Genomic DNA, 18,788 nt, shown 5'->3' with positions numbered 1-18,788 from the left:
TGTTTATCATCTCACTGTTTACAGATCGAGCCCTTGCATGGGCTACTCCTGTTTGAGAGAACAAGGTTACCGTGTGTTCTTCCTCAGAGCTGTTTATGGCTGCTATGTGCCATACATTCGACCATCCAGTCTGACCATTTCAAGAAGTCTTTAGCAAGGGGAAGGCCCAAATTTTACCTCCACACAGGTCCTATGACTGTGCCATTGACCTCCTCCCAGGCATCACCCCTCCCCAAGGGAGGCTGTATTCTCAGAGTACATCAGGGAGACGCTACCACTAGAGTTCATTCCACTGTCTACCTCACCAGCTAGATCCATTTTTACTTTGTGGGGGCAAAAGGATGGCAGCCTTCGTCACTGCATTGACTATAGGGGACTAAACAAAATTACAGTTTCTGCTGATGACCTTTGTGTTTGAGGCACTGCAGCAGGCCTCAATTTTTAGTTGTGCAGTTGTGCAGTGCCTATAACCTTATTTGGGTATGCCAGGGGAACGAATGGCAGACAGCATTCATTACCCCGTCTAGTCATTATGAATACCTCATGATGCCTTTCGGCTTAATGAATGCTCCTGCTGTTTCTAACGCTTTATTAATGAGGTCCTGCATGAAACTCTTAACCACTATGTGTTTGTCTACCTATATGACATCCTCATCTAGAGCCGGTATGTGGATGAGCACATAGTTCTTCACAGGGTACTCCAGCTTTTACTATAAAATCACATTTGTGTAAAACTGGAGGATTCCAACTTTCATGCACAGTTGGTCAGCTTTCTTGGGTTCATGGTCTCTAAGAACTTTCTCTTTTTGTCTCTGCTCCCTTTTGGTTCTGACCCATGCCTGTTTCTCGACTACGTCTGTTCATTATCCTCACAACAGTAAAACCTCTTTAAAACTTCAACCACGAGCATCTGACTGAGTCTGCCTTGTTACAGGATACCTCACCTAACACTCAGAGGCTTTTCAAAGGGCTTTGTTGATCAGGGACGTATGTTAGGACCACATGAACAGGTCATAGCGGGGGTTCCTCATCACTTGATTCCCTGGCACATCAACAAACAGAGCTACAAGCTCAGTTTATACAAGTGGCAAACACTGTTGCTGGTCTGATAACCCAACTGCAAAGTTCAGGTCTAGCTGCTCAAACTACTTCACCCAGTAGTTCTTCCCTGAAATTAAATGCTGCCATGGCTAACTTTTATGTCAGTAAACCGGAAAAATACAATGGGAATTCTGCTATGTGTTGCAGATTTTTTTATAAGGCTCTATGTATTTTGCTAACTCTCTTTTGAGTACTGATCAAGCAAAAAATTCATTTTTGGTTTCCAGGTAACAGACAAAGCATTAGAGTGGGATACTGCAGTTTGGCATAATGAAATTGGTTTTGTATGACCAATTTTTCAAAGATTTTCATGTAGTTTTCGATCACCTGCATGAGGGCAAGTTTAGTGGAGAATTACTGACCAAGGTTCACCAAAGTAGACATTCAGTTTCTGATTATTCATTAGAGTTTCATACTTTGGCTGCTGGAAGTGGGTGTAGTGAAAAATCATCACTAGTAATGTTTAGACAAGGACTTAATCCAAAAATTCATCACATTGGCTATTCATTTGGACCAACTCTTAAAGGACTGCAGAACTCAGAGAAACAAGATCATCGGACACCCCACTGTTTATCCTTGAGGAACAGTTCAGGTGAACGTAGCAGAAGGATCCAGGCGGTACTACTCTTTCCGTCTGACACAGGAGGAGAGGCTTTGTCGTGTTAATAGAGGATTGTGCATGTATGGCGGCAGGACTGCTAATGTTCTACGTGACTGTCTGGCCCGTTCATGCAAACCTCAGGCCCTGACCCTGAGAAAGCTTGTGGAGTAATGTGGTGAGTGTGCCCACATTGGGGTTGGTTTGGGAGTCTTTTCTCTTGCCTGTGACATTGTACTGCAATCAGAAAATTTCTGTCATTTTAGCTTTGATTGATTCCGGAGCAGAGAGGGACTTCATCCATGTGCAACTCATCAAGGAGCTGCAGATTCCAGTGAAACCTCTGAAATCACCTTTACAAATTGCTGCCTTGGTCGGGGGTCCAGTGCGGGTTGGATCCATCAAAAACTAAACTCATTAGATTAAATGCTAGCGTACTTCACACCAACCTATTAACTTTTCTTGTACTCGGCTCTTCAGAATTTGCCATAATTCTAGGCCTTCCATGGTTAGAAAGACATATTTCCTGGTCTGAACATGAACCTATCTCCTGGTTTGACTAGTCTAGAACATTGTATCACACATCCCACAGTAACCATTAGATCCACATCCATTGAAAGCCCTGAGAAGGAAGTCCTAGTCAATAACCCTTTTGAATATTTAGATTTCTAGGATGTTTTTAGTAAAGGGAACGCCACTAAATTATGTCTCCATTGTTGCTATGGATGGGGCAAAAGAGGTTCTTGAGCACTCAACCCTTCTCAAATCTAGAGTTTATCCTCTAACACAAGAAGAGAAGAAGGCTATGGACACTTACATCCAAAAAGCATTAGAAAAGGGTTTTATTAAACCTTCTACTTCCGCTGTAGTTTTTGGGTCTGCTTTCTTTAATCCATGTCGCTCTAGAGCAGCTATGAGAAGCTCACATTTTCACAAAATTATATCTCAGAAATGCCTACAATCTCATTAGAAATTGAGAAGGAGCCGACTGGAAAACAGCTTTTTAGAGAGCACTACAAATATTTGGTCATCCTGTTTGGCCTCTTTAATGCTCTGTCGGTGTTCGTTTATAAATGACATTTTAAGAGACATGATTGTGAAAGATGTCATTGTCTATATAGATGACATTCTCATCTACTCACCAGACCCTAGGACTCATGTGAAACAAGTCTGCATGGGCATTCAGTGTTTACTTGAGCAAAACTTGTATGTAAAAAGAGAAATGTGAATTTAATCTTCAGTCAGTAACCTTCTTAGGATATTGTGCCATGCACCCATCCCCCGGGCCCCAATGACCGCTGTGAGAGCCAGTAAGAAGGCAGGGCCAAAATCCTAAATACCAGAGAGATACACGAGTAATGGTGGGAGGAGGAAGCCAGACGCCAGAGGGGAGGGGCAATGATGACAGCCGCGAGAGGCACAAAGGCAGGACACGGCCCCGACTGCCCAGGCCCCGCCTCCTGTTGTCCTTCTGCTGGAATGTCTCCACCTGCCGCTTCTTAGCAGACTTGGGCTGCTTGTCTGTAGACTCTGCCTCATTTGATTCTGGTTGCTCCTCTTCAGGTAGGAATGGAGCATGGCCTGCATGCAGCTGCATCGTCTTCGTTATCTTTGCACATGTTGGACCACTTTATGGCCGTGTCCATACCTGGCAGTGGCTCCTTCTTCTTTTCTGTCACGTAGCTCTGAGGTGGCGGTGCATTGATCTTTTGCACTTTAAACTCCTTTGTGGGTTCTTTGGGTGCTTTGACGATGTGGCTCTCCCAGTCGATGTGCTTGTTGAATGGGTTGTAGAAGAAGGCTGGCCTGCTGATGGTCCTAAACAGCTCATCTGATCGGGGTAGCAGAGCTCCAGGGGCGCTCAGGTCACCTGAGGAGGCCAAGGGATGGCTGAGGCAACGCAGCTGCTTCTCTGACTCTTCACTGCGGGCTTCTCCTCTTCCTCGCTGCTGCTGATGAAGCTCAGATCATCAGCACAGCCAAGGAAGAAGTTCAGCAGCTCCTTCTGACTGTCGCCAATAGTGCTGAATTTGGAGAGACCTCAGAGTGAAAACAGCCAGTTTGTTCTGAATGTGTTCAAACAACTTTCATGGCTGTCATCATCACCCCCCTTCTTAGGTGGCTGATGTCCTCCTCCCGCCATCATTTGTGTCCCTTGGCGGTGTTCGAATTTGGGCCCCACCTTCTCACTGGCTCTCGCAGTGTTCATCAGGGCCCAGGGGACAGGTGCATGACACAACTCAGGCGTTCCCTGAGCGAACATCCCCCCCCAGCAAAAGGCCAAGCGCAGGGCAGGAGAGGGGGAAGAACAAACCTGGGTAGGTCTGAGTAGGAGCATAGTCACTGGCAAGGCAGGAGACTTGGAGGCTACCAACATGCCAGGGGAGGCTGTATTCGTGCCGGCAGCAGACACAACCAGGGTCACACTGATGTGTTTGCAAGCAGGCAGGGCCTGGACAGCAGAGCTTGGGACTTGATGTTTTCGATTCGGGCCTTGCCTTCCTGCCGGCTCTCACAGAAGTCATCAGGGACGGGTGCATGGCACAGTTATATCATCAGCTCCAGTAGTGTACATATGGACAACCACAAAGTTGAGGCTGTGTTCAACTGGCCCAAATCCAATACTGTTAATGAGCTACAGAGATTCTTAGATTTTGCCAACTTCTATAGATGTTTAATTCGTAATTTTAACAGTATTGCTGCACACTTTGCAGCTCTCCTGAATGGCGCACCTAAGAAGCCAAGTTGGTCCCCAGAAGCAGACAGCACATTTTGTGCACTTAAAGAAGAATTCACTTCAGCACCTATTTGGAAACACCCTGAACCCTCTGAATCATTTGTAGTTGAGGTGGACACATCAGAAACGGTTATAGGTGCTAGTTTGTCCTAACGGCCATTGCACATTCTGGAATTGCACCCTACTGCGTTTTATTCACATAAGCTTATGCCTACTAAACGCTGCTACAACATAAGCGATCGCAAACTCTTGGCTGTTAAACTGGCATTTGAAGAATGGAGACATTGGTAGGAGGATGCTCCTACCAATGTCTTTTACCCATTTGTCATTTACACAGATCTACACATATTGGTAAGTTTGAAATCAGGATATCACCCCCAATTGAATGGACAGTGGGAGAGGGTGAACCAAGAGCTTGAAAAATTTTTGAGAAATCTGTCATAACAATGCCTGCTGACTGGTCATGTCTCCTTGTTTGTGCTAATACTGCCCAGAACTCTTTATTTAGTTCGACTACTGGTATCACTCCCTTTCAATGTGGTTTAGGCTATCAACCTCCAATGGCATCTTGGACTGCTATGGTTTCTGACGTCCCTGCAGTGGATGCGTGGATGTAACACCATGAAAGAGTTTGGGAAGACACTCATCAATGCATCGAGGCAGCTGTGCAAAGACATAAGGGGCAGGCTGACCATCATTGGGGAGAGATCTCCCCAGCCTAATGACCAAGTTTGGCTTTCCACTAGGGACTTTAGGTTTGCGGAGGAGAGAAGGAAGCTTTGTCTTAAATATGTTGGTCCATTTAAAGGGGGGAGGGGGGATGAGAGGGACATAGTTAGGAAAAATGTGTAGCACCTGTGTCTGATTATTGTTACCTGTTTAGTTAGTATATAAGCCCAGGCTTTTAGCTAATTTCTTTGCGAGGTATTGCATTTTTCAATAGAGCTACTGAGCGTTATATCTTGTTTTGTTCTATCCATGTACCAAACCTGCTTCTAGTATTTTTGCACTCTGCCTGTTGTCTTTGCCTTTCTGGATTGTTTGCTTGGATTATCTCTGTTATGTTTTCTCTGGTTTTGACCATGGCCTGTTTTTCGACTATGCCTCTCTTGGACCCCAGTAGAGTTTATTTTAACCACACGCGTCTTATCAGTTTGGCTGCTTTACATTTTGACAATTTGTAAAATTGCGAAGTAATATTGTTAGGTATTATGAAATTCATTATTTCATCAAATGTACGTCAGTGAATTTTTCTCCTACATGTTGCATATCATTAATAAATAAACACAAATTGTTCAAGAAGATCACTCTTTGCAGAGCTATAATTTAGAACAGATTAATAACAAGTGCCTATAAATATGATTTAGTATTTTAATGTCAGTCTACAGAGAAAGGCAAAACCAGCTCTAATGAAAGAGCAGATTTTATTTATAGGTCTGCAGGCTTAAGTTCATGAAAACGTCTGCTAAACACCCTTCTGCTAAATCACTCCTCTGGGTGGATCCTATGATACTCTTTATGACAGCTAACAACATGGGGGGAGTGCAGCTTTGCATACCATGCCTCGATTGTCCCTTCTACAACATAGAGCAAGTGGCAGCCACTACAGTATAACCATTTACTTTAGTTAAATATGACATCTATACATTAATTCTGACTTTAACATATCATATGACTGTTGCTTTTCTTTCATTATCTGACACACTTTGTAACTTCCTGGCCTCCTACTGGAGGAATTAGGTCAAAGCAAGGAAAGAATTAAATTAAAGAGTGATATTTTTGGTTTTCAAAAGACATTTAAAAAATGGTTCCCACTCCTTCTATTCTATGATTTCCACATCACCATCCTCTTGTCAGTGGCACAACAGATTGTATGCAGGTCTCTTGGAGGTTGACAATTTGATTCCTTCCATCCGCTTAGACTTACCTCTAAGTCTTTTGAGTTTAGAAACTATTTCAAGTCAGCTGGTCACCTTGAAAAACAGTCTGCAATAAACTGGTCCTCTGTTTAAATTTATATTCATGTTTTTTATTCCCTACTGTCTGTGCCTGAATATACGTCTGTGCTTTTGCAGTGGCTTACCCCTTAGCATTGTTATCTCCCAATGAGAGACTGCCAGTTCAGTTCTCAGGCCAGCCCCTGTTACAGCAAGACTTAGGAAGATCATGGGTTCAGCAGAGCAGCAACCATTGGAGCAGCTGAGAAATGCCCTAACCAAGCATGTCCCCACAAGTAGGTCCTGCAGCAGATAATAACCCAGCTGCAGGGCCTTAGCCCCAATGGGCTAAACTATATCTTGTAATTTCCAGCCTCCCTCACTGCTTCCCAGGCCCCTAACCTTTTATCCCAAGCCCAAGTGTAGAACCCCACCTCCCCTTCCCTGAAAGGTATGTTGGGGACCCAGGGCATTGTAGAGGGTTTCTGCTGCAATGTGAGCTCACATTTGAGCAGCCACCCTTGAGGTTCCCCACTGAATGTTTCAAAGTAGCTTACATCATTTCACTACTCACAAGCTGGCCTGAGTCACCCCTGCCTTGGAGAATGACCCACCACATGCTCCTCCTAAGAACTGTTAAGAACTGCTATACACCATATATTCAACCATCCAGTCACTCTCTCTTCTCTTGAGATGTAACGCGGCTGTGACAAACCAGACGTTTGAGGATATAAAAAGAGAAAGGGCTTTATTGTGGGGAAGGACAATTCAGAATTGAGGAACCAAAGTCAGGCCAAGTCAAAACCAAGAGTAGAATAAGCAAATACATGAATAAGACAAAAATCAAGGCGGAGAAACAGGCTCAAAAATAAAAAATAAGGCAAACTAGACAGAAGGGCAAGGCAAAAAGTATAAACGCAGAATCACAAAAAACAAAAACCTGATTTCTCTGTATTGGTTCCAGGTACTGAGAGTCACCCTTTTGGGCTGGGGTAGGTCAACCAGTAGACAAAGCCCGTCGCCTTACAATTAGGTCAGCACATGGAGCAGATTTTGCTTCTGCTCACCCAGAATTAGATTTCAAAGTCTCTTTTCTGCCACTTGCAATGCAACAAATGATGACAATGTCCTGTCCACAGTGACACTCCACAGCTGTGAGCCTGTCACTGGCTTCCTGTAGCTGCCTGCATCAGATTTAAAAACCCTGATACTTGCCTACAAAGCCAAAAATGGACCAGTCCCACTCTATCTAATGGCAATGGTCAAAACTCGATCTGTACCTTGAGCGCTTCAAGCTTGAAGTACAGCTCGGCTTGACCCGCTATCCTTCAAGACACATGGAAGACGAGCATCAAGACTCTTCTCTGTTCTGGCATCCAGGTGGTGGAACGAACTTCCACTGGCTGTCCAAACAGCAGACTCTCTTGCGGTCTTTAAATGTAGATAGAAGACCCATCTCTTTGTACAGCACTTAAATGTGCGCTAATCGAGGTACGTACTGAAATCCATTGTATTGCACTTTTGCTGTTCTGTTTTCTGTTTCTTTCTAGGTATCAGCACTGGCTTTTGTTTCTAGCAGTGTCTGAGCTCAAGAGTAGTTTAGACCCTAACCTATTAGTACAAGCTAGGATTTGTTTTGTTTGTGGACAACAAAATATACAAGTGCCTGTAAAATGCCATAAATGTAAATGCAGGACTTTGTGCACTGATGCACAGCTACAAATCTGAAACCGAACATCACAACAATAAGTCATGGAATCCAAGACATGCTAATCATGGTTTCATAGATTGAAAAATGGTTTAAAAAGTAAATAACCTCAATAAAATGTTGAATTTACTAAATAAGAAGTTAACATGATATAAAGTATAGAACACTGTTCTGTTAACTTAGTAGAAGTTCCATAAGCACACCATTTTATGGCAACAAGGTTGCTTAGACTTGTACTTGCTGCAAGTGCAAAGCCTCCAAAATTTACATTTATATAATTGTAACATTTCAGACAGTCAGGTTCTCTCCGTTAAGTTATGAAGGAAAGCCTGACAGTAATAACTATTTATAGTAGTATAAGTAGGATAGTAGTATAAATAATTATTTTAAATAAGTGCTTTTAATTTGGTTGATCTAGATATGTTATAAAATTTGCCTTGTGATTGTATGTGTAATGTGTATGTATCTATCTGTGGTTTTATGTGTGTGTTTCTATTTTGTTAATTTATTTGTGCTCAGCATTCTTCTTCAAAGGCTTTAATTTTATTCTAGCCTATTATATTAAGTTCTCCTCAACTGCATGACACAAATATTAAGATGCATAACGCATCATTTTTTTAATGTACTGCCTCCTTTTCACTGAATCACAAAAATCAGGTGGGTTAAGTGAGTGTTAGATAACAGAAAATGTGATCCCTTGATAGTTGACACTTGATACCTGACAGATAACAAACCATGAATCAAATCAAAGTTTCAAATCACTAATTTATCACTTTTTGCCTCTTTTTTGGTGGAAATTGGGCTATGAATCTGTGTGATATAGGGGATTACTGTTATCCAGGAGTGTCTGGGAGTAAGTGGATAATTCAAGTGTAACTGGGTAAGAGGTTAATGCAAAAACCATTAGCATTTTCTAAATTATACTACCAAGTGGTCATTTTTCACTCTTATCCAAAACACTTGTGTTTGCACTTGAGATGTATTGTGGACTTAATTTAGGAGAGGCCTGATTAAGCAGGTTTATTTGTTCCTTCCTATTTCACACAGGGATCAACAGATGAAATCTATATATGACTTACCAACATTAAAACCATAACAGATTTTTATTGGGACTTGTGTAACAGTCATTCTATGCTATATTTGTAATATTGTAGTGTCAGTGGAAGAAGAAGAAGAAACAGAGGTGTGGCCATGATTCTGCTATAACAACTGCTCTTTTTTTAAACACACCGACAGAAAGGGGCATATGCGGGACACCAAATTCAATTTTGATCATTTTACAGCAGTACTGCACTGAAAATAAACATCAAATTCTGGTGATTGTTAAGGTGCTCTTTATTCTACTCTGAACACAGCTTCAATTTTGAGGAATTGGTCCTGAAAATTTTGCCTAATAAAATAACTTTGAGTGCTTTTCTAAACCACATGTAGAAGAATGCATATATAATAGGATTACAAGCTGAACTTGAATAAGCAATCCAACAAAGTACATCAAACAGTTGTGCTGGTCCTCTGTAACGAAAAAATGTTACAGAGAGTGTGTAGATAGAAAATGGTGCCCAAAATAACAGAAACCCTCCCATGACAATGGCTAATGTCTTAGTTGCTTTTCTCTCTGTCTTATTAACAGTGGGCTGACCTCTGGATTTTTTAACTTGAGAAAGAGTATTGCTTACTAATCGTGATTGCCTCTGTGCAACAAGATATATTTTCAAATATATGCTTAGCATGACAACGATGGGAAGGTAAAAAGAAACCAATGAAACCGATAAACCTATCATGGGCCCTACAATCATCACACAGGCTCCCTCACATAAAACATTACTGTAAGCTTCTATGCCTTGAACACTTAGCTCAGGATATATAAATCCCCCAGCAGCAGCAAGACTCCAACAAACAGTGATCATGAACAGAGTAGTAAGAGGAGTCATTTTGCTGTGGTACTGCAGGGGGTGACATATTGCATAATATCGCTCAACAGAGATAAATACGAGGTTTAATAGAGAAGCATCACACAACATAACATTAAGGCTGGTGTGTATTTTGCAGAATAAAGTCCCCAAATACCAGCAAGTCTCCACAGAGCGTATCATGCTAGGAGGCATCACAATCCCTCCCACAAGCAGGTCAGCTACAGCCAGAGAGAGAGTGAGGTAGTTAGTTGGTGTGTGCAGCTGCTTGAAATGAGTTATGGCTATGATCACCAGAAGATTTCCAAATAGTGTAAGAAGCACAATGACACCAATGGCAAAATAAGACACAATTCTCACAGCCAGTGGATAGACACTCTGCTGACAAGAGTTAGGATGACGTTCAAAACAAAGAGAAGTGTTTCCTGTGCTCCCATTTTGGCTTACAGTAATATCCATCATGCTTTTCCTTTTTCTGTAAGGATGTTTCATAAAAATGAGTAATATAATCACTGAAAATGAAAGTACTCCTTTATGTCAGCAATAAAAGAAAAAAAAATCCAAATGATTTGCTTTAAATAGCATGAAATTACTATTTGAATCTATTTTCTAATGTTTCACGTTACTTAAAAATTCAAACTCATAAATCGTTTAACAAGAATACTTTGTAACAAAGATATAATTAAGAATAGATTAAAAACAAGTCAGTATCCGTTTATTTCCAGTTTTACCTCTGCCTACAGAGAGGGGTGGACAAAGGCAGGACTGACAAATAAAAAGCATTAATTTATAGGCGTACAAGCTTGTTTCAGGAGCATCCTCATAGTAAACCACTCCCCTGTCCTGATCCCTTGATACGTTACCTGACAGTCAACAAACCATGTCACCAACACTTGCGGTTGCACTTGGGATTTGTTGTGGACTCATTTTAGGAGAGGCATGGTAAAGCAGGTTTGTTTGTTCCTTCATTTCAAACAAGGACCAACTAATATATTCTGTTTATGACTTAAAAACCATAACAGATTTTTTGCTTGGTTCTTTTGTTAGTCATTGTGCAACGCACATATTTTATGTCAATTATTTCATTCATATATTTTTATGCTACATTTGTGATATATAATGTGACATACATACTCTACATATGATTAGTTCTCAATACTCTCCATCAAAAAACTCATAAAAAAATAGAACCTTATCTGCAGTGGGAGTTGGAACTTGGACACAGATGGTAACTGGAAACAAGATGGAGACTGTGAAAGGGACTTGGCTGGGTGGTGATGATAAGGACTGAGATGGAGACAGCGATAGGAACCAGGGGCTGGATCAGGGTTGGATACAGTAGCAGGATCCAAAGCTGGGCCAGAGTGAGGAGCAAGAGCTGAATCTGGACTGGGGAGAAAACCAATAGCTGAGCCTAATAACAGTTTTAAAATACTCACCTTATGAGTAGACTGTTGAAGGTCAGGTAGAATAGGAGACTTGGAGGTCAAATATGCCAGAGGCGCAGAGACTGACGGGGGAGGAGACTCAGAGCCTGGCTTAGTGTCCATGTGCAGCAGAGCAGCATCACTCAGGGGCAATCAACCATTCAAAGATACGTCTGAGGTTTGCAAAAACAGACAATAGAGTTGGTGTGGTAATCTGTATCCAGAAAGCCTTGGAGAAAGTATCAGCTACATATATACACTTATATTTTTACCTGTACTAATTTTTCTATGTCTGCTGAGCTTTCAAATGTGTTTAAAGCTGTAGCCATACTGTTCATGGTATAGACATAAGGCTGTGAAAATATGCTAACTCAAAAACTAAAAAAGAAATGAGATGCTTGATCAAATTATTTCACAATCAGCCTAACCCACCCCACACATTGCCTAATTATGACTTTATTATTTAAGGTTTATTATTCACACTTTTAAGTTATTAAGGTACATAAAACCTGTAATGGTTACAAATATACAATATTGGACATGGATCAAAGACCTTTTGGAAAGTGGTTCAAAGGCATATAAATGTAATTTTACAAGTATTTTGCACAGTTTTGCACAGTTTCTTGTCCTTATCTCCTCACAAAACTGCTATCACTATATTGCACTGCTCTAAAATCATGACATTTCCAGGCTTGGCAAATATAGCATGCTGAATGTTTTCTTCAGTGGTCTTGCTTTTATGTGTAAGTGCTGCAGTATTCTGAATAAGATGCTGCTTTTTAAAGCTGTGTTATATGTTGATATTGAAAAACCTCTGTTCTGCCACTTACAGCAGAATCTGCACATGCGATGGCAGCAGGTATTCATGAATGCATTGCCATGGTGATCATATTACTGAAACAGCACTCACAGCTTTAGAGTCTCGGCCTATGTATGAGGTGTTGGTGTTAGTTTTTATTTTATCATAAGTGAACATAAGTTAACAATTGTAATAGTGGGTTTTCACTGTAGTTCAAGAGCTGGTGCATGCGAACAGGTATTTTGGCTTCAACAACAAGCACTCAGCACCTGTGTTACTAAAAACCTTCCATTTGAGCATTGGTCACTGTACCATTGCAACTAAACAGAATTTTCCATCACTGCTCTATTAAAAAAACAATAGAATATCTGCTTTGACATCTTGCATCTACATGTATTAGTTCAAGTGTTTGCACTAGTGTCAGACACTATTTCTCTTAAAAATGTACTACCATATCATTTCTCACAATTAATGCTGATGATATTCAGTTATGATCAGTTGTCTCTATTTCTTACTCAGAACCAGCTCCAGGACCCCAAACAGGTCTGGCTTCAAACAGGCGCACTAAAGAGAAACTGCCCTCTCAGCAGTGTCTGAGAAGCTCCAGGCAGCAAGATCAGTCAAACTGTCATCAGTTATGATTCTTCTTGACCTCTCAGCAGCCTTCGATACAGTCAACCACAAGATCCATCTGTCTGTCCTCACCAACCTTCGAATCAGTGGCTCCATATGGCAGTGGTCTGAGTTCTATCTGGAGGGGTGCTCTCATCAGGTAACATGGAGAGATTCCACATCTGCTCCATTCAGGCTCTCCACCAGTGTCCCACAAGGCTCAGTGCTGGGTCCCCTTCTCTTTTCACTCTATGCTAATTCTCTTAGTGATGTAATATCCTCTCACAGCTTATCTTAACACTGCTATGATGATGACACCTAACCAATGCTTACCTTCCCATCTTCTGATACTCAGGTTTCCAGTTGCATCTCGACATGTCTGACTGACATCTCTTCATGGATGGCAGCTCACCACCTGAAGCTCAATCTTGCAAGACTGAGCTGGTATTCATCCCTGGAACTACAGGTCCTCACCATGATCTTGCTATTTCATTCAAGAACTTCTTGGTCATCCTGAATATGCAAGATTTGTGTAATTCTGGATGACAAGTTATCATTCTCAGCTCAAACTGTGAACCTCAGTCACGCAGGTTTCTGCACAACATCAGGAGGATTCCACCCTCTCTCTCAGGAGGCTACCCAGGTGCTAGTTCAATCTGTTGTCATCTCAAGGCATGACTAATTCAACTCACTCTTGGCTGGTCTTCCTATACAGGACGCCAGGCCCTTGCAATTGATCAAAAATAAAGCAGCACAGCTTGTCTTCAATCTTCCTAAATTTACTTATGTCACTCCATGGCTGTGATCCCGTCACTGGCTTCCTGTAGCTCCCCATAACAGATTTAAAACCTGGATGCTTGCCTACAAACCCAAAAATGGACCAGTCCCACCCTACCTTTTGGCAGTGTTCAAAACTGAATCTGTACCTCAAGCCTTTCAAGGTTTATGTACAGCTCGGTGGTGGAACGAACTTCCACTGGCTGTCCGAACAGCAGACCCTTTGCGGTCTTTAAATGCAGACTGAAGACCCATCTTTTTTTTACAGCACTTAAGTGATCACCTATCTACGTCCTAATTGAAACGTATTATATTGCACTTGTTTAAAACATGCTGTGTTTAATTGTTATTTTTCTTTCTAGGTATCAGCACTGGCTTTTGTTTCTAGCAGTGTCTGAGCTCAAAGGTAGTTTGGACTCTAACCTATTTGTACAAGCTGGGATACATTCTCTGAGTGGACAACAATGCATATGCATGCCTGCTAAATGCCATAAATGTAATTGCAGAAAATGCAGGATTTTGTACACTGATGCACATCTACAAATTTGAAACCAAACATCACAAAAATAAGTGATGGACATTGTAATAATATTTCATAGATTGAAAAACATTTATGTAATTGTAATATTTCAGACACAGTTGCTCACAGACAAAACAATGTTATGAAGGGACCGACGGTAATCATCTGTTATTATAACTGTAATAATACATTTCTGAAATAAACACTTCTGATTTTATTGGCCTGGATATGTCATTCATAATTCGCATTATAAGGGTATTTGTAATGTGTATTGTGTATGTATTGTGTAAGACTGAAACTTTCATGCTGCTAAAAATATTCTTATGTTCAGCAATAGAATATCTTGGAATGGAAACATATGAAAACAATCAGTAATTGTAGAAAAAGGTGAAAACATAAATTCAGAAAATTGTTTTATATCAGTTTTGCATTTAGACGTTTGTCTGAAAAAATGTTTTGAATGTAAACTTTGCAATGAATATAAATGTTAACAAAATTCTGGATGAATTCTGTTCATGAAATTAGTTATATTAGGTTTGAATCAATACATGAGATTAAGACCACAAACAATGAGCTTTTAACTATTTTTTTTTGGCAAAACTATTATTACTGTAAATCTATTTGCATGACCCTAAATCTCTTTGGAATGTACTGCTTCCTTTTCACTAACCTAGACACTAGACACCCTGAAGCAGCATTTATGAGCGCCAACCGTGTCGCCCAGCTGCACCCACAAAGGTTCATGTTTTCCCATACCTGCACAGATAGTTATTAATCTGTTGGTTAATCAAGAGCTTCCTGAGCTGTATCAGCTGTGTTTAAGTGAGTGTTGGAAAACACAAAACTGCAGTGCAGGTTGGCAACAGGACTGAAGCTCAGAAACATAGATGTAAAGTATTAATATAATAAAAATTGTTCTATGAAGTTAGAGTTAAAAAAAATATGGAAAAGAAATTATGAACACATATATTCAATACTTCTGTTTCTCGTGGATATACAGAAATAAAAACAAACACACAAAGAGGTGTTATGACACATATAAAGATCCATAACGGCGGGACAAACCTAAATCAGAGCTGGGGCTGGTAGCTCTTCTTAAAGAAAGATGTGGTGTCAAAGGAAACGTAATTATCAATATTTTTATGTATCAGTAGTAGAAAAAAAATTGACATTGCTTAAGCAGTGTGCAATACATTTTGCATTTATGTTTATTGCATTTTGCAGATGTTCTCATACAGAGTGACTTACAATGTTGATCATTTTACAGCAGTACTGCACTGGAAATAATGAAGTTCTGCTGATTGTTAAGGTGCTCTTTATTCTACTCTGAACACAGCTTCAGTTTTGAGGAACTGGTCATGAAAATTTTGCCTAATAAAATTATTTTGAGTGCTTTTCTAAACCACATGTAGAAGAATGCATATATAATAGGATTACAAGCTGAATTTGAATAAGCAATCCAACAAAGTATATCAAATAGTTGTGGTGGACCGCTATAACCAAAAAATGTTACAATGAGTATGTAGATGGAAAATGGTGCCCAAAATAACAGAAACCCTCCCATGACAATGGCTAATGTCTTAGTTGCTTTTCTCTCTGCCTTATTAATAGTGGGCTGACCTCTGGATTTATTTACATGAGAGAGAGTGTTGAGGACTAATCGTGATTGCCTCTGTGCAACAAGATATATTTTCAGATATATGCTGAGCATGGCAATAATAGGAAAATAAAAAGAAACCAAAGAAACTGCTAAACCTGTCATGGGCCCTGTAACCACCACACAGGCTCCTTCACATAAAAAGTTACTGTAAGCTTCTATGCCTTCAACATTTAGCTCTGGATATATAATTCCCACAGCAGCAGCAACACTCCAACAAACAGCGATCATGAACAGAGTAGTAAGAGGAGTCATTTTACTGTGGTATTGCAGGGGGTGACATACTGCATAATATCGCTCAACAGAGATAAATACAAGGTTTAACAGAGAAGCATTACACAACAAAATGTTTAGACAGCTGTGTATTTTGCAGAATAAACTCCCCAAATACCAGCAAGTCTCCACAGAGCGTATCATGCTAGGAGGCATCACAATTCCTCCCACAAGCAGGTCAGCTACAGCCAGAGAGAGAGTGAGGTAGTTAGTTGGTGTGTGCAGCTGCTTGAAATGAGTTATGGCTATGATCACCAGAAGATTTCCAAACAATGTAAGAAGTACCACAATGCCAATGACAAAATAAGACACAATTCTCACAGCCAGTGGATAGACACTCTGCTGACAAGAGTTAGGATGATGTTCAAAACAAAGAGAAGTATTTCCTGTGCTCCCATTTTGACTTACAGTAATATCCATCATGCTTTTCCTTTTTCTGTAACAACATTTCATAATAAATAATCAGTGAAAATGAATTGATTATTTATGATTATTAATTATTTATAATTATTTGTTTTGCTTTAAACAGCATGAAATTATTTGTATGCTCTTGAATGATCTATTTTCTAAATGTTTCAAGTTGCTCATAAATTCAAACTCATAAATGGTTTAACAAGAACACTTTGTAGCCATGCCATAATTAAGAATAGATCAAAAACAAGTTCAAGTGCTTTTCATTTCCAGCCTTACCTCTCCCTACAGAGATGGGTGGGCAAAGCCAGCACTGGCAAATGAGCAGTTGTCTTTTATAGGCTTGCAGGCTTCTTTAGGAGCGTCCTCATGCTGAATCACTCCTTTTTCCTGATCCCTTGATACTTCACCTGACATTTAACAAACTTTTAATTAAAATTCATCTATCAATAATTTATCACTTTTTTGGTGAAAGGCAGGCTATGAATCTGTGTGAGATATGGGATTACAGTTATCCAGGAGTGTCTGAAATTCAGTATTAGTGGATAATTCAAGCAGAATTGGGTCAAAGGATAATGCAAACATACAATGCATTTTCTAAATTATACTACCAAGTAGCTATTATTGGTCATTTTTCACATTTGTGCAAAACACTAGTGGTTGCACTTGAGATTCATGGTGGACCAATTTTCAGAAACGGTGTTGTAAAGAAGGCTTACTTTCCCACTTCATATAGTGATTGACTGGTGAATTCTACATATGACTTACCTACTTTAAAACCATAAGATATTTGTGCTTGGGGATTGTGTAACAGTCATTGTGCAACAGACATGTATTTTGTATCAATTATTTTATTCATACATTTCTATGCTATATTTGTAATATTGTAGTGTCAGTAGAAGAAGAAACAAAGGTGTGGCCATGATTCTCCTATAACAAGTGTTCTTTTTTTAACACACCGGCAGAAAGGGGCACATATAGGACGCCAAACCCAAGGTCACCTCTTGCTACCGCTTCACCCTGATGGTGACCCCCCTGATGCACAAAACCCACATCTCCTGACACTAAATTGTGCAAACAACATGTACACATAACTTACTCTAACAACTAACAACATTAAACAACACAAGCAAGTTTCTTTGTTGTACGAGCGCATGCTAATATGAGTCTTTGCATGTGGTTGTTTGTCTAGCCACACCTCTAGAGTCTCAAGCACCAGCGCCAGCCAGTAACCGAACGCTACAATATATACTGTGACATATGTGCTCTTTATGTGATGACACCCAACCAGTGCTTTCCTTCTGATACTTTAGGTTTCCAGTCGCATCACAGCATGTCTGACCGACATCTCTTCATGGATGGCAACTCACTACCTGAAGCTTAATCCTAGCAAGACTATTCATCCTTTGAACTACAGATCCTCATCATCATCTTGCCATCTCATTCGAGAACTCATTGATCATTCCATCTGAAGATGCAAGAAGTCTAAGCTCATATTGCAAACCTGACTTACTCATGCAGCTTTCTCCCGTAAAACATCTGGAGGACTCCACCCTCTCACCCAGGAGGCTACCCGGGTGCTCGTTCAGTCTGTTGTCATCTCAAGGCATGACTAATTCAACTCACTCTAGGCTGGTCTTCCTATGCAGGCCACCAGGCCCTTGCAACTGATCAAGAACACAGCAGCACGGCTTGTCTTCAATCTTCCCAAATTTACTCATGTCACTACATGGCTGTGAGCCCTTCACTGGCTTTCTGTAGCTCCCCACATCAGATTTAAAACCTTGTTGCTTGCCTACAAAGCCAAAAATGGACCAGTCCTGCCCTACCTTATGGCAATGCTCAAAAATGAATCTGTACCTCAAGCCTTTCAAGCTTCAAGTACAGCTCGGTTTGACACGCCATCCTTCAAGACTCATGGAAGACAGGCATCAAGACTCTTCTCTGTCCTGGCACCCAGGTGGTGGAACAAACTTCCACTGGCTGTCCGAACAGCAGACTCTCTTGCAGTCTTCAAATGCAGACTGAAGACGTCTCCACAGAGCGTATCATGCTAGGAGGCATCACAATCCCTCCCACAAGCAGGTCAGCTACAGCCAGAGAGAGAGTGAGGTAGTTAGTTGGTGTGTGCAGCTGCTTGAAATGAGTTATGGCTATGATCACCAGAAGATTTCCAAATAGTGTAAGAAGCACAATGACACCAATGACAAAATAAGACACAATTCTCACAGCCAGTGGATAGACACTCTGCTGACAAGAGTTAGGATGATGTTCAAAACAAAGAGAAGTGTTTCCTGTGCTTCCATTTTGGCTTACAGTAA

General features: G+C 40.7%; 2 protein-coding genes and 1 pseudogene across 2 annotated transcripts; all 3 read right to left on the bottom strand.

Moving 5' to 3' along the window:
* Nucleotides 1–2,936: 2,936 nt before the first annotated feature.
* LOC118816315 lies at nucleotides 2,937–4,076 on the bottom strand (annotated as a pseudogene).
* Nucleotides 4,077–9,421: 5,345 nt separating this feature from the next.
* Nucleotides 9,422–10,453, bottom strand: LOC118816232 (trace amine-associated receptor 1-like). Its single transcript, XM_036582754.1, has one exon. It carries the CDS (start codon nucleotides 10,451–10,453, stop codon nucleotides 9,422–9,424), a length of 1,032 nt encoding a protein of 343 aa, XP_036438647.1.
* Nucleotides 10,454–15,447: 4,994 nt separating this feature from the next.
* Nucleotides 15,448–16,479, bottom strand: LOC118816231 (trace amine-associated receptor 1-like). The gene has a single exon (XM_036582753.1). It carries the CDS (start codon nucleotides 16,477–16,479, stop codon nucleotides 15,448–15,450), a length of 1,032 nt encoding a protein of 343 aa, XP_036438646.1.
* Between the last annotated feature and the right edge of the window lie 2,309 nt (nucleotides 16,480–18,788).

The sequence above is a fragment of the Colossoma macropomum genome, unplaced genomic scaffold (assembly GCF_904425465.1).
Source record: "Colossoma macropomum unplaced genomic scaffold, Colossoma_macropomum, whole genome shotgun sequence".
Lineage (NCBI taxonomy): Eukaryota > Metazoa > Chordata > Actinopteri > Characiformes > Serrasalmidae > Colossoma > Colossoma macropomum.
This window is presented reverse-complemented; position numbering and strand designations above follow the sequence as displayed.

What these genes read in the sequence shown, in the direction of transcription:
- LOC118816232 (XM_036582754.1), bottom strand. Translation starts at nt 10,453, where the DNA reads ATGATGGATATTACTGTAAGCCAAAATGGGAGCACAGGAAACACTTCT.
- LOC118816231 (XM_036582753.1), bottom strand. Translation starts at nt 16,479, where the DNA reads ATGATGGATATTACTGTAAGTCAAAATGGGAGCACAGGAAATACTTCT.